The following is a 24,373-nucleotide window of genomic DNA, read 5'->3' on the forward strand; positions in this document are numbered from 1 at the left end:
CAGGAAAGTATCGTAGTGATATATTACTTTCTGATCAAACAAAGTAGTATTACTCTGAACTTAATAATATTTTCTTTATTATATTTGAGTGTAAACGTTCTGTCTAATTTTTTTGACCCTTACTGTGTTCGGGTCGACGACGTCTCCAACATGGCGGCGTTTATATCACGAAAACCTGACGACCGCATTGACTTTATGTGGTTGGAGCTGGATTTTCTATGGGTGGCGTCACACTACCTCAGTCCAGTTCTCATTTACAGTCAATGGTTTTGACCCAGAGTGGTCATCCTCGGTTTTGGTTGGAGGAAGCTAGCAGAGACCCGTACTCGTGTTGTTTGCTGGTCACAAACACAGAAATGAGCCGTTTCCTGTTCAGCTGGAGTGCAGCCGTGAAGGCTGGACCCCTGGCCCTAAAATGCTTTTTTTCTTCTCTTAAACACAGGACTGGAAGCGATTATTGGTAAGAGGATAAAAGCGACTCAAGCTCCCCCCTTTGTTTGTGCATACAAATATTTTTTATTGGCTTTGATCAGAAATTTGCAGCTGATCGCTCTTTGGATTGAATTTAAGAAAAGAGAAGGTTTTCCAAAAGGTCAAAAGTTTGGTTGACATGCTGGAGCGTGTCAACTTAATTATTTAGTTAACTTAACTATTAGAAGGTCATTCTGCTAATGGTTCATGCCCTTTTTATCAGCTGTTTCTCTGGTTCCTGGGCTTTTATCAGTCCTGGCTCTGTGGTGGTCCAGCAGTGACGCTTAGGGCTGTCAGGGACTTTCGCTTTATGAGGTGTGATGAGTTTCAAGGCCTGATGTTCAACACATTCCAGGCAGCTCTGGTCAGTACGAATTTAATCTGTTTGCACAGACGGGAGGCACCGGCAGACACCATCTTGTTTTTGGAATTTCCCTCCTGCTTCTTCTTTGCGATGGGCCACCTTCTGTGGCTTTTTGTGGGGAGACCAGTCTCGCTGAAAGTAGAGGCTGTTGTATCCGTCCTATCTTCTAAGATGCGTGACTTTTATCACAGCTGAAGAACCAAAACCTCAAAGCTGGTGGGACATCTGATGTGCTGTTGCAGGATTTTTGAAGGTAGTGTAACTCAGCGGTCGCCAACCCCCGGGCCGCGGACTGGTCCGTGGGTCACTTGGTACCAGGCCACAGAGAAAGATTAAATAACATTACTTCCGTTTTATTTATTTTGGAAACTGAAAGATGTTTTATTTTGAAAAATTGCCCGATTCTCTGTTACATCCATCACTCTAGACCAGGGATGGCGAACACGCGGCTCTCGGCCAATGAGCATGCGGCTCTTTGCGTCTCATCATATTGTGGCGACCCGAGGGTTAGCCCCGCCTTCAGCCACTAAGACTCATGAGAAGTGGGGAATTGTGGGTGTAAAGTTCCTCACCATGAGCCAGGGGGCTGTTAGCAGAATTGACACCCATGCTCTTTGGCTGTTTCTGGGCGTATTAACGTATGACTTTTTATCCTGTATCTTGAATTTGTGATGATTTTAAAGTAGATTAAAAAAGTTGTAATCAAAATTGATCTAAAATGAAACATCATAAAGCAAAAGTTCAGCACGGTGGTGGAGCAGTAATGGTCTGGGCTTTTTTTTTTTTTGCAACCAAACTCAATCTGTGGGGCCCGTGCAAATTATGGAATAGACATGAAGCCTTTTGACCTGCGAAGAAATCAAGGATTAAAGTAAAAGCCAGAAATGATATAAATGGCTAGTTAAAAAACAATTCTCTGAGCTCCAGTGGAAAAGTCAAAATATTTCTCAATAAGATAAAAAAAGTCGGATTTTAGCCAACATAATCTCAGTCTTGGTTGCCTGGTCTGATAATGTAACACATTCATCAGCTAAACGCGTTTCTGTGGCACGACTAATCTGTTAGCAGCTAATGACTGCACGGCTCTGCTGTTTTTGTAAAAGGCGCATTGTTGCTGGGTTTACTCGGCTGCCTATCAGAACCCATGGCGAGTTCAAAGGTCACGGACCGCATTAAGACGGGAACTCCCGCCCGCTGTAGAAAGCACTTCCTGTGCTGGTCTGCAGGCTGCTGCCAGTGGGAGCCAAGCAGTGTAAGGCCAAAAGGGCGAGGAACACAAATGACGGCAAGAAGCATTTCTTCTGCGCCCTCCAAGCATGGGAATGATCCCTCTACGGACACACCAGATTATTAGTTTCCACCATGCTTAACTGTGCACAATGGAACTACTGAATTAATTGTGTTAAAGTAGATTTAACTCAAATGATGATGAATTTCCTTTGAAGTTATAGTGTATGCTACATTCTCCTAAAATTTGAGACATCTCAATAAATGGACTAAAGGGTACCATACTAATGCTAACTTTAGCATTTCCTAAAAATGAAAAGGCATCTCAATCCGTGGATCAAAAATTAGCATGCTAATGCTAGTATGCTAAAACGAGCCAGCTACATTTTCTAGCTAAAAATTCACAAAAAAATTAACTAGTCATTTTTTAGTCAAAGAAATTTCAATGCCTGGATCAAAAATTAAGATGCTAATGGTACAAAGAATGAAGACATCTCAACAAATGGACCAAAAGTCAGCGTGCCAATGCTAACAATTGTCCATCTATTTTTTGTTGATAAAATGCCTTTGATAATCTGAAGAAACATGTTAAACTGGCTAATTTTACACTAAATATACCAAAAATAAATCTGGGGTTTAAAAACAGATGTTTCAGCATCTGATTTCCCAATGTTTTAATATAAATATGCTTTTGATTTGTAAATGCTAATTAAGAAGCCTTGTAAAGACATTTCTCTGATTTATTTGTTGCCTTTAAAAATCCACTGACTTACATTTAATCGCCCTTCTCATACATTTTTTGTTCTATAAGTTAATATACTTAAAAAAAACTGCTGAGAATAAAAAACTCAAACTGCTAATTCTGATACATAACCACATTTGTATTTTAACAGTATGTAAAGTTTAAAAAATAAAGCATTTCATAAATGTTTTCCATTATAAACAAATCTACATTCTGGAATCACACAGGATGAATATGTCCTGTTACTTCTGTGTTGTTTGTGGAACATTCCCATGTCTGCAGCTTCTGAACAGCAGATTAAGGAGGTGCAAAGACCCGAAAGAGAAGACATGACAACATGTGCGGCAAAACAAAAGAATAAATCACTCAAAACAAAAAAAAATAATACAGACCGTAATCACGACAGTTTGGCATTTGGCAAAAGTAAACAGTTTTTTTTTTTTTTTTTTTTTTTTTTTTTTTTTTTTTTTTCAATGATCCAACACAATTTCAAAAGGACATTCCCTGCAAATAGTGCAATACATGAAAAAGGTACAAATACGTCTCCACCATCCTTTTCACCTAAGCCCACGGACCCCAGGCTCCAGAGGGACCCGGGTCACACCGGGGGTCATCGTCGGGAAAGTTTATGGGCAAAGAATTTTTCAGATGAGACTGAAGTCTGGTGAGGAGATAGTCGACAACGGCGGGGAACTGAGCCGACACCTCATTTCTCTCCTCTGGATCTTTTTGGATGTCGAACAGCATCACAGGCTTCAGGGGATCCACGCTGGTGGAACTGGACTCAGAGGTGTTATGTTCTGGTCGGGGGAACCACGTTGGACAGCCTGGTTTAAGACAAATGGCAAAAAAAATAAAATCCTTAAGATCTCTTTTTTGTTGTTGTAGCTGGAGCTGAAGTAGCATCCAGCGCTTGTGCATACTTGTGACTTTAATTCTCATCCTTAAAACTTTTAAAAAAATACTTATAAAAAAATACAAAAAACAAATGCTAAACAGTTAAATTCAAGCTAAATAAGGACAATAGGTGTAAAGCAAATTTACAAAAGAATGGCTGGAAAGATGTAGCGGTACAATGCTAACAATAGTAAAATGCTCGACTCTTCTCTTGACACCACTTTAATCTGTTTGAACATTGTGTTGAACGTCAAACAGCTTTTTCAGTTTCCCGCTCTGAGCAGTTCATTTCAATCCTCACCGTACCCCTGCTTTTGTCGTTTACTTCCTTGACTTCTGGACTTTTTGTTTACCCTAAAATGAACCGAACCAAGCGGTGCACATGTCAGATCCCAGATTTCAGGTGAGCTTTCACCCCTAAAAAAGAGCAAGCTTTCCAAACCAACGGTGAAAATCAGACCTCCCAAAAACGAGACTGAAAAGGAGAGAAAACCCAACCAGCATCTAAAGGAAAGTCTTGGAAAGTTTTTGAAAATGTCTTGGTACTTGGAAGCAAAATTCTGTTATTGACATTCTGAGCACCTTTCCTGTAAGTGGGCACACTTTTGTTGTCTGCTTCAGACTAAACATGTTTTAGGAACCAGGACAGGATACTGACCTGGGTATCCCGTTAGCAGCTTCCAATTCAGGTATCGGATGGCGGCGTGAATGGACACATTGAAGCTGGATCTGGCCCACGTTTCGCCTCTAAAACCCTGAGCCAAAGTTAACTGTTGCTGCCTGCCAGGACCTGCAGGGAGAAGAGGACAAAGCTGATTGTGCAGATTTTCCACTTAAAAAAAAAAAAGAAAACTACACAAACTGCCGATCGGAATGATATTTGGCCACCTGTGGACACAAAACATCCTTTGTGGATGTTGTCGTAACTAATACGGGAGACTAATATGACGCCGTGTTTTATTGCAAACCTCACCATCAGTGTCCATCTGTTTATACTCTCTCCCGCTAGCTTACAGCCCCTCACACCCCCAACCAAACATCAGCGATGCAACAAAAAATGGAGCAATACTGGAGGTATCCAGCCGTACAGTTCTGATCCAGATTCCAGCTCAGACGAGGAAAACAAAGACGTTTGTGGATCTAATCGTCTGCAAGTGGATGCATCGGAATGGAGCGGAGCAGGGAGACATTGGCCCGGCCCAGCGTATTTTCTACGTCACAAATACGCCCTTTTCAAAGGGGATTTTTTTCATTTGTTGCAGATTCACAATGATTTGAATTACAAAATACAAATTTAAGCTTAATTCTCTTTCAATATATCCTTCATCATCAGAAAAAAGCTACAAAATGCTATAAGAACACCAAAAACACCATTTTGATGAAAAAACAGGTTGTGTCATGTGACGTCTCTCTATCATTAAAGCAGTTCAGTTAAAAAATCTACAAATGAGTTAAATAACAGTTTTTACAGCTAAACTAAATAATAAATGGTTGCTCTGCTGGTCTCCAGAATGTTCTGCAGCCTCCTGGCATCTGCTGTTTCTGATGTCTCCCAGAGGTGAGCGCACATGTCTGGCTCCCCCAAAAACAAGAGGCTCTGGCCTTAAGAGCCTTCTCGGGTTCGTGCCCCGCTTGACCCTGGAAGTATGGTCTTGATTAAGCAGATTTGTGAGCGACTTCGGCCTCGGAGCGCTGTCAAAAGCGAGCACTTCCTCGCATTCTTCCCCACAGAGTCGAGCTCGCGCTCGGCAAAGCCTGCGTTCCCATCTGAGCCGCTTCCACCGCAGCAACACGACTGGAGAGTTGAAACATTTCCGATCTCTTTTAACCACAAGATAAAAGCTTCGACTCTCGGTTTAATGACATTAAAGGAAGCTTACTGTTGCTGCCTGCTGCAAATCAACATTTTTAACCCACCAACGGACGTTTTTAACACAAAAAACTCTTTTATTCCTCTAGGATTTTGGCAGCTTTTCACCCCCTCCTGCTTCAAACCGCAAGAAATACACATTGTGCGCACATGTCAGTCGTTCCCTCTTTCAGCAGAGGAGAGAGAGCGCCTCAAGGCATCTGGATCCCTCACAAGAACATCCACCAAATGGCTCTGGAAGGAGCAGCAAAGAGAAACTACTAGAAAGAGATGAGCGGCCAACAGAGAGGGGGTGTTGGGGTTGAACGAAGGCAAACGAGAGGTTCAGGGACCCCTCAGTGATCCATTAATTCAGGAAAACCCCTGCAAAGAAAAGCTGGAGCAAAGCGTGTTTAAAAACAAACTCTTTCAATGAATTAAAGAAGCATGAAGGGAAACTACGGGGAAAAAATGTGGAGAGTGAGGTCTCAAAGAAAAAGGCTTAGCGAGGAAAGAAAGAAAAATTCCAGCCTGGAACGCAGGAAGAGAAGCTGCCTGTCACTTCTGCGGCCAACCATAAAGATTCAAACATAAAACGCGACGGCAGACGCTTGTAAAGCACCAGTGTTGTCCTTTACCCATTCAATAAATCATGCGAGGGATTCAGATGGTAATGAGCAGCCGTAAACGTAAACGCCGAGATCAGTAAAGCTGTGAAAAGTCTCATTCCAAAAACTCTAAATGGGAGACTCGACTTTTTCAGAGTTGTGAAGCCTTAACGCCTTAACGGAGCGTTTTTAGTGGGTTTTTGCCTTAAAAACAGGAGGTTTTACATTTTTCACTAGAAAAGTGAAATAAGTAACAGGAGGATGTGTCTAATTTCTGTAAATACAGTTTATTTTAATTCAAATGTATATATATAATTTATAGAATTACATTTTAAATACAGCACATTTCAGCTTTTAAGCTGAAATGTTTGTTTTTTTTTTTTAAATCTAGCCACAGGGGTTGCAAGCCAGTTGCCTCTGTGCCGGTCCCAAGCCCGGATAAATAGAGAGGGTTGCGTCAGGAAGGGCATCCGGCGTAAAAATTGCCAAAGTAACCATGCGAATCATCCACAACACTTTAGACATACCGGATCGGTCGAGGCCCGGGTTAACAACGACCGCCACCGATGCTGTTAACCTACAGGGTGTCGGTGGAAATTTGACTACTGTTGGTCGAAGAAAGAGGGGAGGCAGAAGGGCCCGTGGCCAGAGAGAGAAGGGAAAAGGCAGGAACATAGGTTTGAGAATAGGGACTCTTAACGTTGGCACAATGACAGGGAAAGGCAGAGAGCTGGCAGACATGATGGAGAGAAGGAAGGTAGATGTACTGTGTGTGCAGGAGACAAGGTGGAAGGGCAGCAAGGCACGTAGTATTGGAGGAGGATACAAACTGTTCTATCATGGTGTTGATAGGAAGAGAAACGGGGTAGGAGTGATTCTGAAGGGGAAGTTTGTAAACAGTGTTCTAGAGGTGAAAAGAGTCTCAGACAGGATGATGAGCCTAAAGTTAGAAATTGAAGGGGTGATGGTGAATGTAGTCAGTGGGTATGCGCCACAGGTTGGCTGTGAGTTAGAAGTGAAGGAGAGATTCTGGAGTGAGTTGGATGAGGTCATAGAGGGTATCCCCAGAGGAGAGAGAGTTGTTATTGGAGCAGACTTTAATGGGCATGTTGGTGAGGGCAACAGAGGTGATGAGGAGGTGATGGGCAGGTTTGGTGTGAAGGAAAGGAATCTGGAGGGACAGATGGTGGTGGACTTTGCGAAGAGGATGGAAATGGCTGTAGTCAACACTTACTTCCAGAAGAGAGAGGAACATAGAGTGACATACAGAAGTGGAGGTAGGAGTACTCAGGTGGACTACATCCTATGCAGACGAGGTCATTTGAGAGAGGTTAATGACTGCAAAGTGGTGGTAGGAGAGAGTGTAGCCAGACAGCACCGCATGGTGGTGTGTAAGATGACTCTGGAGGTCAGGAAGAAGAAGAGAGGGAAAACAGAAAAGAAGACCAAGTGGTGGAAGCTACAGAATGAAGAAACTTGTGAGGAATTTAGGCAGAAGTTGAGGCAGGTCCTGGGTGGTCAGGATGAGCTTCCAGAGGACTGGGAAACTACAGCAGAGATTATCAGGGAAACAGGTAGGAAGGTGCTAGGTGTGTCATCTGGAAAGAGGAAAGACGGTAAAGAGACTTGGTGGTGGAATGAGGAAGTACAGGAATGCGTCCAGAGGAAGAGGTTGGCTAAAAGGAAGTGGGATGTAGAAAGGACTGAAGAAGGTAGACAGGAGTACAAGGAAGCGCAGCGTAGAGTGAAGAGAGAGGTGGCAAAGGCCAAACAGAAGGCTTACGATGAGCTATATGACAGGTTAGACACAAAGGAAGGAGAAAAGGACTTGTACAGGCTAGCCAGACAGAGAGACAGAGATGGGAAGGACGTGCAACAGATAAGGGTGATTAAGGACAGAGATGGAAAGGTGCTAACAACCCAGGAGAGTGTACAGAAAAGATGGAAGGAGTATTTTGAGGAGCTGATGAACGAGGAAAATGACAGGGAAAGAAGGGAGGAAGATGTGGTTGTTGTGGAGCAGGAAGTAGCAGAGATTGGAAAGGATGAGGTTAGGAAGGCTCTGAAAAGGATGAAGAGCGGAAAGGCCGTTGGTCCTGATGACGTACCTGTGGAGGTATGGAAGTGCTTAGGAGAGACAGGAGAGGAATTTCTAACGAGGTTGTTCAATAGGATTCTAGAGAGTGAGAAGATGCCTGAGGAATGGAGGAGAAGCGTTCTGGTCCCGATCTTTAAGAACAAGGGTGACACGCAGAACTGCAGCAACTATAGAGGAATAAAGTTGATGAGCCACACAATGAAGCTGTGGGAAAGAGTAATGGAAGCCAGGCTTAGGAAGAAGGTGGAGATCTGTGAGCAGCAGTATGGTTTCATGCCCCGTAAGAGCACCACTGATGCCATTTTTGCTTTGAGAATGTTGATGGAAAAGTACAGAGAAGGTCAGAAGGAGCTGCATTGTGTGTTCGTAGATTTAGAGAAGGCGTATGACAGGGTGCCGAGGGAGGAGCTGTGGTACTGTATGAGGTCGTCTGGAGTGGCAGAGAAGTATGTCAGAGTAGTTCAGGACATGTATGAGAGAAGTATGACGGTGGTGAGATGTGCTGTAGGTCAGACAGAGGAGTTCAAGGTGGAGGTGGGACTACACCAAGGATCAGCTTTGAGTCCTTTTTTGTTTGCTATGCTGATGGACAGGCTGACAGACGAGGTAAGACAGGAATCTCCCTGGACAATGATGTTTGCGGATGACATTGTAATTTGCAGTGAGAGTAAAGAGCAGGTGGAGGAACAGCTAGAGAGGTGGAGGTTTGCTCTGGAAAGAAGAGGCATGAAGGTCAGTCGTAGTAAGACAGAATACATGTGTCTGAACGAGAGGGATCAAGGTAGAAGCGTTAGGTTACAGGGGGCTGAGGTGAAGAAGGTGCAGGAGTTTAAGTACTTGGGGTCAACAGTTCAGTGTGATGGGGAGTGTGGAAAAGAGGTGAAGAGGCGAGTGCAGGCAGGTTGGAGCGGGTGGAGGAAAGTGTCAGGAGTGTTGTGTGACAGAAGAGTGCCAGCAAGACTCAAAGGAAAGGTGTACAAGACAGTGGTGAGACCAGCTCTGCTCTATGGGTTAGAGACGGTAGCAGTGAGACAGAGACAAGAGGCTGAGATGGAGGTAGCGGAGATGAAGATGCTGAGGTTCTCCTTAGGAGTGACCAGGTTAGACAGGATAAGGAACGAGTACATCAGAGGGACGGCTCATGTTGCCTGTGTTAGGGACAAAGTCAGAGAAGCCAGACTGAGATGGTTTGGACATGTTCAGAGGAGGGATAGTGGATATATTGGTAGAAGGATGTTGGAGATGGAGCTGCCTGGCAGGAGGGCAAGAGGACGGCCAAAGAGGAGATACATGGATGTCTTAACAGAGGACATGAAGTTGGCTAATGTTAGGGTAGAAGATGTTCATGATAGAGTGAAGTGGAAAAGGATGATTCGCTGTGGCGACCCCTGATGGGAAAAGCCGAAAGAGAAAGAAGACATTTCAGCTTTTAAACAAGAAAAAACTTCTCGATCTGCCAATGCAAGATATAACTTTTTTTTTTAAATAATTGGGAATCTATTTTTGCTGTAAATTTAAAGTTGGTGCTTTATTTTTGCCAACTTAATAAAATATCCAAATGTTTTGTAGCTGCTGCATTCATGCATCTTGGGGGGGATGCGCTTCATAGAAAACAAAGGTGTTTTTTCTTCCTTTTATGTCATTTATTTTATGAACTTAAACATTGAAATAAACAAAAACAGAAAAAAAACACAAATCTAACACAATCTAAAATGATCTCAAGCCATCTACACAAAATCATAAATAATCTAAAACCATCTATACACAAGATAATAAAATGATCTAAAACCATCTATACATGATCATAATCTAAAACTATCTACACACAATCATAAATGATCTAAAACTATCTAAACAAGATCATAAATGATCTAAAACAATCTACACACGATCATAAATGATCTAAAACCATCTATTCACAAGATCATAAATGATGTAAAACCATCTACACACGATCATAAATGATCTAAAACCATCTATTCACAAGATCATAAATGATCTAAAACAAACTTCACACGATCATAAATGATCTAACCATCTACACACAATCATAAATGATCTAAAACTATCTACACACAATCATAAATGATCTAAAACCATCTACACACAATCATAAATGATCTAAAACTATCTACACACAATCATAAATGATCTAAACCCATCTACACACAATCATAAAGATCTACTGCTTATTCTTCCTCATTGTCAGAAGGAAGTCCTCCATGCAGACGCTACTTTCTCAAATCCCTCCGACCAACTGTGAAGTGCAGCAACAGCACTGACTAAACACAACCCCTCCCTCGCTGGTTTCTAACCAGCAACCAGTCCTCCTCATGTGTGGAGCCAAAATTAAAGCCATGTAATGCTTCACAGGTGCTTTTAAACCTGGATTTTCATGCCGGTCAAATAAAGTTTTTTTTGACAATCCTGAAAGAGAGACACCAGAGAAAACATCTGAGTTTTACTTTGGACTGTCAAATTATACCACATGTGGTACTGAGATGGAAAACTACTGTACTTCTGGTGGAGAAATCTGAAACTGATTCCTTTTTTTTTTGGTGGATCAAAAGGTCCACATCTGCTCTGGGTGACCCACTGGGCCATTGTGGTACATCTGTGAGGAATTTCAAAAATTAAAGTGTACAGCAAAGGTGAAGCATTCCCCTCAAAAGTCAGAAATAGTTGCTGGAACTCCCTTGAGATAGACGTGGTTTGGTCCACAAATTAATAAGTGGTTTGAGAAAGAGTCAGCTCAGCTGGGTTTCCGATGTGTGTTCAGTCATGAGACCCGTTTCCAGGAAACCTCCCTACAATCAGAGGTTAATGGTGCACACACACCCAGCCTATGGATTTCAACGAAGACTGAAGGAAATCAGAGGCGGATTAATGAGGAGTTTTACACATCCCATTAATAAAACCTGTACATAAAAGTCCAAACAAAAGCCTTTAGCTAACTTCAAACTCAAACAATAGATCAACAACATAATGCAGGTTTGGTCAAATGTTTTGTAAGGTTCTATTCTTAGGCTCACTTCGCCTTGAGTCTGGTGTTTGAGTTCAGCTTCAAACAATAAGGCTTTGATTCCTGTGAGCACGCTGGGAGGAGAGGGAACAGCAGATTTACAACGGCAGGAAAGAAGAATAACATATCACACACAGCATGAGCACAGAGGAGGAGGAGGAGGAGGAGGTGAAGACTCTCATAACATGAGGTATCTGTCACCTCCGGCTTCTATAGGCCATCGCTGTCGTCGGCAGATACATTTCAAATCTTGCTTGGGAGCCTCCACTTAAAGTCTTATGGTTTCTTTTTAGAAGCTTAGCCACTTTTGTCACAACATGAAGTTGATTTTTAGACCCATCAAGGGACTTTTTCCAAACGCTTTCTGTAGAAATTTAGAGTGTACTCCCACCAGACAATCTGTACTAAGCTGTACTGGAGCACATTTGTTGACCCCATCCAGCTTTTCTGTGGCCAACACTCACATCACCCAAAACTTTCCTAGTTGAGCCTCTGTTTTACAAACCCTATACAGTAGGTAAACTCCAAGATACAGTATATTCCTGACCTTTTATTCCCATTCGCCCTGATACTTGGGGTATATGAAAACAAGTATTTTACTTCTACAAAACGAGAGCAGGTATCGCCTTTCAAACTGTCGCTGCTCGTCTTTGAGTTTCCTTCCTATGACCAGCTCATTGGCCTTGTGGTTGTGTCGGCTCTGAGACTGGAAGGTCGTGAGTTCAAATTCAGGCCGATTCATACCCAATGCGACCCAATGGTTGGGAGATCTAAACCACCAAATGGTTCCCGAGCCCAGCTGTGTCTGCAGCTCACCGCTCCCACAGGGGATGGGTCAAATGCGGAGAAAAAATTTCACACACCTAGCTGCAGGACAGATAATGGCAACAAGCAACTCTGTTGACAACTTTAATCTTAGTCATGGTTGCAAACTGGTGCAGGGGTTTGTTCTCCTTGTGCATGAGTGGGATAATTGGTGTCTTTATATTGCCCTCAGGTGTGCATGTGTGCGGGGCCCTGCAACAGACTGCCCACTTGTTCAAGATGTACCACGCCTTCACCAACCCAACGGTAGCTGCGATAGGCTCCAGCAGCCCTGTGACTCTGAAAGGGATCCAAGGGGGTTTTAAACATGAATGATCTAAGGAATGTTAACTTCTACCTTCACTTTTAACATGTTGTCAGTGTTGGATGTATGAACCTATTTGTTTGGTTTTTAGTTTTATGTTTTTTGACATCGGTCAGTGGCCGCCTGGAGGTCGTGCGGTGGCAGTCCAGTGACAGGCAGGTGGCAAGAAGGCAGCAGTGCAGTAACCGACTGATAGGAGGGTCTCCATGTCCACAAAAGTGTCTGATTGGATGATCTGGCGATTTTACAGTACCACCCGTTTGCCTCCATGCTGCTGTCCCACAGCCACCTTCCGTTTTTTTTGAAATTGCAGCACGGGGGCTCGACGAGGGATCTTGACATGGGCCAGCGGCACAGCGATGACCAGATGTCGATCTGGTGATCCCAGCCACCATAGGTCCTGCGTTTGTATTAAGACTCCGGCTGTGGTTTGACCCCATGGACCTTCTTTTTCTTGGGCACTGGGGCTTTGCCCTTGCTGGGTTTATTGGGACTCATGCTGTCGACAATTGACAAGATAATGACGTGTGCTCAAAATCTGAGTTGCGATTGACCAGTAGTGCAGAATGGCCCGCTTCTTGTACAACCTCGGGCTACCAGGTGGCTGGTGGTCGGTGGCTCTCCGCTGTCCGGAGACATTTTCACATTGTCCAATCAGAGCTGGTGCCGGGTGACGATCCGGCTGCCACCGCCCTGTGGCAGCCACGCTGTCACCTGATTCGGAAATGGCGTCATCCCCGCCATTACAGACTGACAGCCGCTGTCTACTTTGACCACGTCAACAGTTTTCCAAAAATCTGGCAGCTGCAGTTGTATTTGTGACCGTAGCATAAACAAAGCCTGGAGAGGGTTACATATGAAACGAACAAACATTTCTTTATTAGATTGAGCTGATTTTACTGTTTCATCTCCATGGTTTGCTTCCTAAAACAAATGTTTTTCTCTCATGGTCTCTGCGACGTCAGAAAAGCAAAAGTTTATTTGCGACTCTCAACCTAACAGGCTGGTTTTATAGAAATGACTGTTATGAAGTGCGGTGATGGAAACCAGCCGTCAGACTTTCACACTTCACAATTACCTTCCGAACTGAGACAATAGGTGGCAGTAATTGGTCTTTGGAGGGGGGGTGAACTTACATGGAGACGTGTCCTCATAGAGAGTGTCGATGTTGTGCAGCAGCTCCAGTCTGGGTGAGGCGAAGCCTTTGCTGGGAGATAAAGGCAGCGTTCCTGTTAAACACATGGAAACACAGGCAGCACACAAACCGCCGGGCCTGACTCATGCGCTGCAAAAGCCTCTGGGGTCTGTAAATGTGAAGCAGCTGGCTGCTGTTTGCCAGCCTGTGACCACAAAGAAAACGCACTGACCAAACGCTCAGATAACACAACTAAAATAACTCTGGCTCTGCGCAGCGCCGCCCGCGTTGGCGTTTTCCTCTGTTCGACTGTTTTCTGTAAACAAACGGAAACTGCGAACCCCGCTGCAGGCCAGGCATTGTTGCGGAGCTCAAACGGCAGCGCCCGGCGGTCAGCTGACGTGATTGTCGGCCAATCGGATCACATGGAGAAGTGAGTGGTCATTAGTGGTCCAGGTTAAGCCTTGATTTTCTGCTGCAGGCCTCAATTTGTCCTCATTCTCTGCGTCCGCACTACGTTTTCTCTCGCAGTGGAACTCTCTGACAGCTCAGACAAAGATGGAAGTTTCCAAGTCACGAAAGTTCAGCTGAGTCCGTAACTCAGTTTAGTATTTTTAAAAGAATTACTTGACCTAAATATGTGCGTCTACAGAAAAAGATTGAAACCGAGTTAGCTGATCTAATAGAGCGGGAAAGAAAAGGATGAAAGGAGAGCAGATTTGTAGAAGAACGACTGATGGAATTTCCTTTTCTCTTCCTCTCATCGCCACGGTAACAAAGGTCCTATTGAACAAGACATGGCTCCCAAAAGAAAAAGGATGCCGGAGTCAGGAAGACAGGCCACGCAGTCTGCAATAAAAAGAAAGACCATAACGGGGACAACACTTTAACTTCCTGTTTGAAGCTGATTTAAAAACAAAAGGAACAGCCGGAAGAGTGCACAAAGTAACCACTAGGGGACTTACTGCAAAAGCAAGTTGGCCTCCATATAATCCAAAGGGTAAATGAGACTTAGTCTCATTCTAGAAAATGATTTGTCTCTTTAATTATTTATTCCGTGACAACTTTACTGGGGGTGAAACCCTTTAATACCGAAGTTGAAATTCTTTGACTACCATTTACGTAATTAACGTAGTTCCAGCAGATACTAAAGCATGGGGAAAAGCAGCCAAAGCCATATGCAGCACTTTACAGTAGTGTTTCTGAAATCATCGTGAATTTAGCCGATTCCGACATCCGAGAAAAGCGGCTAGCTTAATGGACCAAGAGTTACGGCACGTCAAAGAGTGGTTTTGGCAGAGTTTTATGGCGGATGCTCTTCCTGACACAACCCTGTATTTTACCTGGACTGGAGACCGGCACAGGGAGACCCAGACCTGGGCCCCCTTGTAGCTACACAATTAGGCCGTAGCATGAAAGATCTTGCCCAAAGACCCACACTCGATGAAGCTTATTGAGTCCCCTGGGAAACAACGCCTGATTTCTTGGGTGCCAGTCCTACTCCCAACCAACAAGGCCATCCAGCTGCTCATTCTGACAATCCGTTGGATTTACGTTAGTTGCGTAAATGGTTGAAAAGTTATGGTAGTTTAGGTTTATGGTAGTACAGTAGATTGGGTGACTACAAATGTATCAAAGATGGAAAAAGCTGAAAACTCAATGTAGATCAACCCAAAACAAACAAATCTGTGACGAGCAGCGAGCAGCCCCCAATCCTCTCACCTGATGGTGTTCCACATGTTAAACCCGTCCAGAGGCTTGGTCCCGCTAGTGCTGCCTCCCGCCAATCTGACAAGCGTGGGCAGCCAGTCGGAGATGTGCATGAGTTCGTTGTTAACGGTTCCGGGGTTTTCCAACAATGGACTGCTGACGAATCCGACCCCGCGGATGCCCCCTTCCCACAGCGCCCACTTCCTGCCCCTCAGAGGCCAGTTGCTGCCACCTGCTCTCGTCTGACCTCCGTTATCTGTACAACAGACCCCAAAAAACCAGAGCATCAGAGTCAGTAAAGACAACACGCAGACGTTAACGAGGTGTGGTAATACCGTACAAGCTAGCTATTTATTCTATGCACATTTATTTTATTATACGAGCATTTTTACTGTATTAACAGATAAATCTTACAATGATTTGTGATTTGGACAGATTTGTATAAAAATTTCTGTAATTCTCAAATCAGGCAGGATGAGCCAGACTTTGGACGATCCTTACATGCAGTCACAAGTTTAAAATAAAGTCTCTGTTTTCACATTTTTATCTTATTAAACCTTACATGACTACAATTTTTCGGAAGTTTTAAAGCAAACAATCCCACCAGAGGTCGAATCTTTTTTTTAAAAATGTAAAAATTCAGAACAGTTAATAACCACAGGCTGATCAATTCCATAGCTGCTGTTATTGTTTAACATTGACCAATCCCATCCAGGCAGGCTAATTATTCCCATCACATATCCAGGAAGTAGTCTGTTTCATTTACCCCTAATGGCTTTGCAAGATGCTTTGGCCACTTCTAACTTCCCCCGCTGAATTTCCCGCACAGTTTACAACTAATTCTGTTCACATTTGAGATTATTTGTTTATGTCCTCCATCGGGTTTTCCAGATTATACCAGAATCCTCGGAATATGTGCGAGTTGGCAAATCATTCAGGGGATTCTGGTTGAGGAACAATGAAAGAGAGCACCTGGTCTCTCCATCCACAGACGTCAGAACACTCACAGCATTGTTCCTTCTAATGACCCCTTTAAACACCTCTAAAAATAACCCGTTTTAGAGTTTTTACTCGTTTCACATGTGGGAAAGCAAAGAGGCGCATGTTTAGATGGCGTGTTTGAAGCCAAACGTCTTTCTTTAATCAAAAACATGACTTTAACTGTTGTTAGAGCAGAGCCTTCAAAGGCAGAAAAACACTGCCCTCTAGAGGAAAACTGCAGTAATACAAACTAGGAGTTCTTTATTTGAAGTTCCACTCAGGTCATCTTTTGATCTATTTTCAAAGCTTCCCAGTGGGCTTTTAATTACGGTTCTGCTGTTTTTTGCTAAAAACCCTAAAATCGTCATTTTTAAAACATATTTTCTGCAGAGCTGCAGGAACTCATTAGAAATTTGCTTTTTGACTTTGGGCGGGACTGTTGGCGCGGATGTTAGCCTAGCTAATTTCCCAGCATCCCTTTGTTTACTCTATCTCATGCTAGCGACCAGCGCCTCACAAGCCCAAGCTAACATTAGCGTAGCTAATAAAACGCCGAGCGATATCGGAGCTGTCCAGCTGCACAGTTAAGAGCCAATCGGAAGCTCACACAAAAACAAGTGGAAGCATCAGAATAGAGTGGAGCAGTGCATTTTCAAACTGCATCTTTCCGTCTGCTCCTGATTCATGATTTGAATGGAAAAAAAATACTCAGAAATTCAAATTTAAGCTAATTTTCTTAACAAATGTCCATCATGTAAAAAATGCAACAAAAACATATTAAAACCACAAAAAACACAATTCTCACGGGAGTGGGTCTTTAAAACTACTTAAAAAAATGAACAGAAATGACAGTCTGATGGATCCAGGAGAAAAACGTGGTTTGTTTCTGTCCTAAACAGCAGTTGATTTGTGTTCCCACGATTCATCGGGATGATTGGAACAGCAACGTACCGGTGGAGAACACGAGGACCGTGTTGTCCCAGAGTCCGGCCTGCCGCAGAGCCAGGCTGATGTTGCCCACCGCCTCGTCCATGGCCGACACCATGCCGGCGTACTTCCTGCGGCTGACATCTTTGATGAAACTGTAGGGGGTCACGTAGCGCTCCGGCACCTGCAAAGGCTCATGGACCGCCTGCATCGCCACGTAGAGGAACAGCGGCTGACGATGAAGAGCAGAACAAAGGAAAGAAAACATGAGATGCTGACAGAAAACAGCTGCACAAAAAAGCCATAAAATAATCTTAAATAACAGTTTTTGCTTCAGTTTTATCTCCAAACGACATCTAGTTCAATCATAATTTCTTTAAGAAAAATAGAACATAAGAGCTTAATGTACGGAAGCTACTTTCTGCCATTATGGTTAAAAAACAAAACGTTAAAAGATTAGATGTAACGCCACATGATCCAGACGTCTAAGACAAAAATGAAAGAGTATAATTTAAAAAAAACACACAAAAATTATTTGTAATTACATTAAACTCAGGAACTGCGATCATAAAAGTACAAGCATAGAATGGAGAAACCTGTTTTTATGCGTCAATAATGGGAAGTAATTATGGTAAAGCAACAGTAAATAGATTGCATTAGGAAAAAATGTTTGATTTTTATTTGTTTTGCAGTATTAAGAGCTGATAGAATTGAGTTTTTGAGATATTTGATGAATATTTTAAAACATAAAAAAATTAATTATGGACAATTATTGTGAAAAAATGACAAGTACGGAGTTTATGAAGAGATTCTTTACAGAAATAATGACAAATGAAGTTGGACTGATTACATCCATATTGCATTTTACTTGAATTATGAAAATTGAAGTCATTAAGATTCAGTAAATAACTTTAGATTGTTCATTAGACGTTAATCAGAGAGTGGAGACGCATTTTAAAGCCTTTATCTGTAGATATATATGTAGATATATTCATACATTTGAGTAACTTATTTATTTTTACTTGATAGATTTCTGTATTTTTAAATTTTATTGACTTCTTTTATTAATTAAAAAAATATTTATTTTATTCTATTTTTAACTTGTGTGTAGTTTTTGGCAGACTAAACAATAACCCTCAGGATTATTAAAGTATGTCGATCCATCCATCCATCCATCCATCCATCCATCCATCCATCCATCCATCCATCCATCTATCCATCCACCAGTACTTCATTTATTTGCATAGTTTCATAAACAAATAGGATATAAATACTTTATTTTCTGCACAGCAGCAGAAAAGCCGAAGCTCTTTGCGTCGACTCCTTTGGCTCGGCGGCGGTTTAAGGCGTCAGGGAGTCACCTGGCTGGCGTTGTGTTTGGCGATGACGCTGACGGCTCGCTGGCTGAACAGCTCGGTGGAATAAGCTCCTTTGTACGCCGTGGCGACCTCCTCGCCGTCTCTCAGGTCCAACGCGCAGCGGGTCAGGTTGAGGGCGGTGATGGGGTAACAGCGGGTGTGCGTGTAGTAATCCTCGCTGCCCAAATAGTAACCTGGGTTACGGGGAATCAAAGATGACACGTTTTTGCGCTGATGTAATCATCGAATCTGAAAGAAAAACATTTTTTTATAACAATAATAATAATAATGGATTTTGTTGTAGTTTAAGCACATTTTTGGCGCCACCTTAATTCTGTAAAACTATTTTAATCATGATAAACAGATTTTTCTTCTTTTATTTATAATTTATTTGCATCTCTTCAAAATAAAACTCCTAAATTGAGATTATTTTTAAAAACAAAGCATGTAAAAAATAAAAAATAAACATGCAGTGTTTTAACATTTAGTTACTGAAGTCCCCACAAATCGATTAATTTGACTTTATTAGAAAATCAAGTGTTTACTTAAACTATTGAACACTTTTAAGCAGTAAATACTTTTAAACTTTTGCAGAATTAGTCAGATCAGTCTTATGAAAAAGAGTTCTTTTTTTGATCAAATTTACTTAATTCTATTGAAAAAAAAGGGAAGTAAATTATAATGAGGACTGAATTGTTCATGTTCACATTTTCTCACTTCCTTTCAAACAACAAATCAAACTCAAGTTGAGAAACTTGATCTAAAATGGATTCAATGTGTCATATACTTTATATGGAAATGAAAATATCTCCATTTATGATTACAAGTAGTTATGAAGTCATGAAAATAGCATAATTTTCTTTTCTTTTCTCTGTTTCCTAATAAATTTAGATTTTTTTTTAAAAGAAATTGCTCGAAATAAAATGAATCAATCAATTAATTTAATTCTCTAGAACTGGCTCGTAAAAATCCAATTCAAAATGGGTTTTTTTTAATCACTGAAACTGTATAAAATGGCTCTGAAAATGGATATAAAATAGTATTTATCTATATAAAAAACTGGAATAGGCTGCTCTTTTTCTAATTATATTTGACCTTTAGGATGACCTTATTTATAGTGTCTTATTTTGGTCCCCTAAGAATTATTTGTTTGTTTATTTATTTACGTGTTTAGTTGGTTGGAGATTGGTTGTTTTTATCCTTCTTTTTCCCCTTAAGCTGAGGTGAATTTCTCCTGTGTGAGATCCGTTAAGTTGAATTCAATTTTGCATCCATTTTATTTGAATGGACACTTTTAGAGCTCCTGTAGGCTGCAGTATGTCGTCGCCAAGAGTAGAGAAGAAATGGCTCCAAACAAACCGAAGTAGGAGTCGAATCCTCGGTGGGTGGGCAGGCAGTCCTTCTTGTACATGCCCAGGTGCCACTTGCCCACCATGTGGGTGGCGTAGCCCGCCTCCTTCAGGAGCTGGGGCAGCAGCTTCTCGTCCAGAGGGACGCAGTAGGGCTGACACGGCCAGATGATCTGGTGCTGCATGCCCGTGTGGATCTGCCGGCGCAGGAACACGAAAGCAAAGAGAATGTCAGGCAATCGCACCGCAGAAAACTCAACAGGAAGCAACGTTTTTTTTATGACTTTAGTGACCATCAGGCGGTCCGTTTTGTGGATTTTGGCGACATGTTTCTGATAAAACGACTGATATAAATACTACGAGGAGAATAACTTGTTGCTTTTAAAGCAACGTTTAGCAACAATAACTCTTAAGGAATTGTAAAGTACTTTCTGGCCTCTCTGGACACGACTTCCTGCAGTGCTGTGATCAACTGAGCATGCTCACTGCGAGTTGTTTTTCCATGGCACGGTCACATTTCAGGAGGATCCACTCCTGGAACTGTTGGCAGCAAGGGATGTAGTTTACTTCAAAATCATGTCTTATCTGATGAATTTGACTTAAAGTTTAAGGGATACAGAGGTGAAAAATCCACAGGATGAACTTCCTTTATTTGTCTTTTTGTGATGCTGTTCAGAACAATAAATGTTTGTGAAGTCCGTGTCACACCGTCGTCACGTACATTCTCCAAGGATGGCATTTCTATCTTTTGTGATACATGCGTGATTTACCTAATGTCCTTCCTCGATGTGCGCTGATGTCTTTACGTTAATGGGTTGAATACTATAAAGCGTTCAACCTGTAGTTTTTTCTGTTTCTCTTTCTTTATTATAGTATCTTCTGGTATTTTTTGCCGCTTAACTCCTTCACTTTTTCAGCTATTTTAACCATTCAACTATTCAAATGTTCAGCTCTTTCAGCTTTTTCCAGAAATGACTTTTGGTTCTTCAAATCCTTGAATGTTTCAAGATATTCCAGGATTTTTGCCTTCATTGAAATACATGGGGAACCCTTGGTGCAGAAGCTCGCTGGTTTGATACCCGGCGCTGGCAACTTTGATCAGTTCGTTCTTTCTTTCTTTTTGCTAATAATTACCCTTTAAGTTTTATTTTTTATCCAGCAATATAGCATTCAACCCTGCTTCATCTTCTGGAAATGCAGCCCCTTCTTGTTCAGTTTTGAGCCGTTCAAAATTCCTGGTCGGTTGAGAAATATGTTGTAGATTTCACACAATTACTACGTAACTCCTACTCAATTGTGGGTGAACTTTGCAACATGCATACACACATTTGAGGTTATCTACGACTGTTCCACGCATATCTAACAGACATCAGATGTGTAACTTTAATATCACGCGTACGGAGTATGAATCACTAATGAATTGCATACAAACTGCACAATAATCACACACGGTTCATGTTTTACATTGATGTACGTGTTCTTAGCGTGGTTTATTCATTATGCATTTGTGAAAATTTCACGTAAAGACCACAGCCTTTCTTAGGGGCGGCCGTAGTGCAGCGGTAGGGCGGTCGACCCATGATCGTAAGATTGCAGATTCGATTCCCGCCTTGCACACCCATGTCGATGTGTCCTTGGGTGAGACACTGAACCCCACCTTACCTCTGGAGGGAGGTTGGCCCCAGTGTTCGGCAGCGGAGCCGCCACCAGTGCGTGACTGTAAAGCGCTTTGGGCCTTGTGGGTAGAAAAAGCGCTATATAAAAGTATACACTATTTACTTTTGCCACTTATTTTCACGTGTGACCAATTTTTATCCATGGAAAATGTGCGTAGTGGCTGCGTGACATGAAAGAAGTTTAAAAAAAAAATCTTCTGGACATTTGGTCCATTGGTGAAAATCTTCCTAAAGTGTCGGAGGACAGATTTACAAATGAAAAAGTTATATTTTTGTATACAGACGATGAGAACTGGCTCTGCTGCAGAAGGATGAGTAGGTAGCCGTGTTAACAAAACTGCTCATCGTTTGCACAACACCCTGTTGAGGCAAAAAGCTGTCGTCTGTCTGCTGCAATGTTCCTGTCTGAGCTGCTAATGTGCAGAACAGCAAAAGAAATCCAACTGAAATGAAGGCAAACCAAACACTGCAATGGGAAACCATCAAACAAGCTGGTAAATGTAAAAGTATTTTACATAAGCTATACTGTTTTAATAAAACAAAAGACAAATGTCTGTATTTAACGCATACGGGACTGGAGGTTTGTCACAAACTGACTCCAAAATGATGAAAGTCAATTAAAAAAAAAAAGTGTGACAAAGTCTTAGAATTGAATTTGGTTAGTTCAAAAGGGGCCCAAGTCCTAGAGGTTTGTTTTTCCAGGAAATGATTTTAATTGCATAGCATTAAGGGATGCTACACCAAATGATTAATACTATACCCAGATTTAGCACCAGTTCATAGCTTACAAATGCTCTGATATGAAGCACCTCACTTTTGTAATTTCAGAGGACTAGCAAACTAAAATCTCTGGACTTGGGCCCTTCTTGAATTAAATAGGGGCGCTGCCATATTGGATAACTAGTGCTGCCATCTATGGGATAAAGCTAAACCCATGCAAGAAAGGCCCAACTTTTGTGCACATAATCAGATAGCTTTTCCCTTGAAGGCCAAGGGAACATACAAAATCTCTACTTTGAAAAATTGTGGACTTGGGCCCCTTTTTAACTAACCGATTCAATTATGAGAAAGAAGTAGAAAATGTTGCGAAAATTAAGTGGTTTTCACAAGACTTTTTATTTATTTATCTAAAATGTCTTTTTTTTTCTTACAACAATAAGGTTGTAGTTTCATGAAAATACATTTGCACATTTACAAAAAAAGTAAATCATATTTAATGAGAGCAGTGTGATGTCCATCATTTTCCTCTGAATTAAACTGAACGGGTTATGTGTGAAGCTTCTTACATGTTATAGAGTCAAAGTAACATTTTAGACTACGTTCACACTGCAGGCTGAAACGACCCAATTCTGATTTTTTTGCCCCTATGTATCTGATCTTTTCATGACAGTCTGAACGACACAGATCCGATCTTTTCAAATGCGACCTCCGTCTGAACGGCCAGGCCACGTGTATTCGACCCGTACGTCATCGATACGCTACAAACGTCATCATGCTGCGTTGAAGTAAGCGGGAACGAGAACATAAACATCAACCATGGCGGATGATGCTGCTGAGACCAGTCAGTGGAAGGGAAGCGAGGTCACCGATTGGATTCATATTTGGGGTGACCGCTCCATTCAGGCCAAACTCAAGGGCTTTTATCGCAACCGGGCGGTTTTTGAAAAGATTTCCAGCTAAATGGGCGAGCGTGGTGTTGAACCTTTATGGTGATTACTTTTTTTGTCAGAAGCGCGGGGGAGACCTTCAACGGATCCTCCTTCGGGGTTCATTTCCTCGTTTGGACCCTCAGATTCTCCAGAACGGGTTAATAAAGAGTCAATAGCATTTATTCTGGGGGAAACCTTTTATTATCGTTCTCCTTCCTCCTTAACACACAACATGAATGCGCGAACCCAACACACTTCCGCTGCCCCCCCTCCTTCCAGCGCTCCACGCGCTCTCCACTCTCTTACACACAGGCGCGCGGCTCTAGCACATACACATCCACATTCCACAACAGTGGGTACAGACGATCCTGGGTTCCAATGACTTCTTAAAATGAGAAGATTGTAATTGTGCTGGCTCCTTTGGGAAAATGAAGTTATAACATTGTTACGGACCTATATAAATTTTCCAACAAATATGAATTGCATTGGATCTCTATACATGATGCACGCTAAATATAATATTGTAATTTTTTTTTTAAAAAAAGTAACGTTTTCTTAGGAGCAGAACTAGCGGGTCTCACCTGGTATCTCAAATTATTTTAAAACAAAACCTAATATCCATAAACTTGATGCCTCACCTGGTACCTGCCCGTCATAAGCTGGTTCCTGGACGGGCTGCACAGCGGCTGCACGTAGTAGTTCTGCAGGCGGACGCCTTTGGCGGACAGCAGGTCCAGGTTCGGGGTCTTGATCTCGGAGTTGTGGTAGCCCACATCGTTCCAGCCGAAGTCATCCGCCATGATGAAGACGATGTGCGGCCTCGGAGCCGCTAACGTTACCGGGAGGATCATGACCACGATCATCATCCAGTTGACCGCGCGACTTTTACCTCCGACTCCCATCTTCAAGCGCGCGCGCTCCGGTCCAGAAAAGTGAAACGAGGAAGTTATTTAGACAGAAAACGAGCTGAAACAGAAGCAGAGTGTTGATGTCCAGTCGGAACCAAGTCTGTGTCACTAGAAGGAAATGCCACTTTTAAAGGAAAGCATCTTGTGACTGAAAAAAGGCACTTCCTTGTTTAGCAGGTTAAAAACCCCTCCTCCAGCGTGACAGCCAATCAGAGGCTTGGATGTGAAGAACGGTTGTATGGAAGCTCGAATGAGGAAAGAAGAAAAATATGT

General features: G+C 42.4%; 1 protein-coding gene across 2 annotated transcripts; it reads right to left on the reverse strand.

Moving 5' to 3' along the window:
- Positions 1-2,721: 2,721 nt before the first annotated feature.
- Positions 2,722-24,342, reverse strand: arsb (arylsulfatase B). Of its 2 annotated transcripts, XR_002874319.1 has the most exons (9): positions 23,831-24,342; positions 19,878-20,064; positions 18,522-18,712; positions 17,185-17,392; positions 15,265-15,508; positions 13,544-13,614; positions 4,360-4,491; positions 3,276-3,631; positions 2,722-3,239 (listed from the first exon to the last, which is right to left on the reverse strand). XR_002874319.1 is itself a non-coding variant. In XM_023961006.1 (8 exons), exons 1-8 carry the CDS (start codon positions 24,092-24,094, stop codon positions 3,366-3,368), a joined length of 1,563 nt encoding a protein of 520 aa, XP_023816774.1. In that variant the 5' UTR covers positions 24,095-24,342; the 3' UTR covers positions 2,722-3,365. The 2 variants fall into 2 exon arrangements, 1 of the variants encoding a protein (XP_023816774.1); XM_023961006.1 differs by having other exon boundaries at positions 2,722-3,631.
- Positions 24,343-24,373: the final 31 nt, after the last annotated feature.

Source organism: Oryzias latipes, chromosome 12 (genome assembly GCF_002234675.1).
Source record: "Oryzias latipes chromosome 12, ASM223467v1".
Taxonomy (NCBI): domain Eukaryota; kingdom Metazoa; phylum Chordata; class Actinopteri; order Beloniformes; family Adrianichthyidae; genus Oryzias; species Oryzias latipes.

Coding starts and splice junctions, on each gene's coding strand:
- arsb (XM_023961006.1), bottom strand. CDS start 24,094: ATGGGAGTCGGAGGTAAAAGTCGCGCGGTCAACTGGATGATGATCGTG. Junction 17,393..18,521: donor CCAAACACAACGCCAGCCAG/GTGACTCCCTGA, acceptor CTTCATCGTCAG/CCGCTGTTCCTCTACGTGGC. Junction 3,632..4,359: donor GCTGCTAACGGGATACCCAG/GTCAGTATCCTG, acceptor GTCTTAAACCAG/GCTGTCCAACGTGGTTCCCC.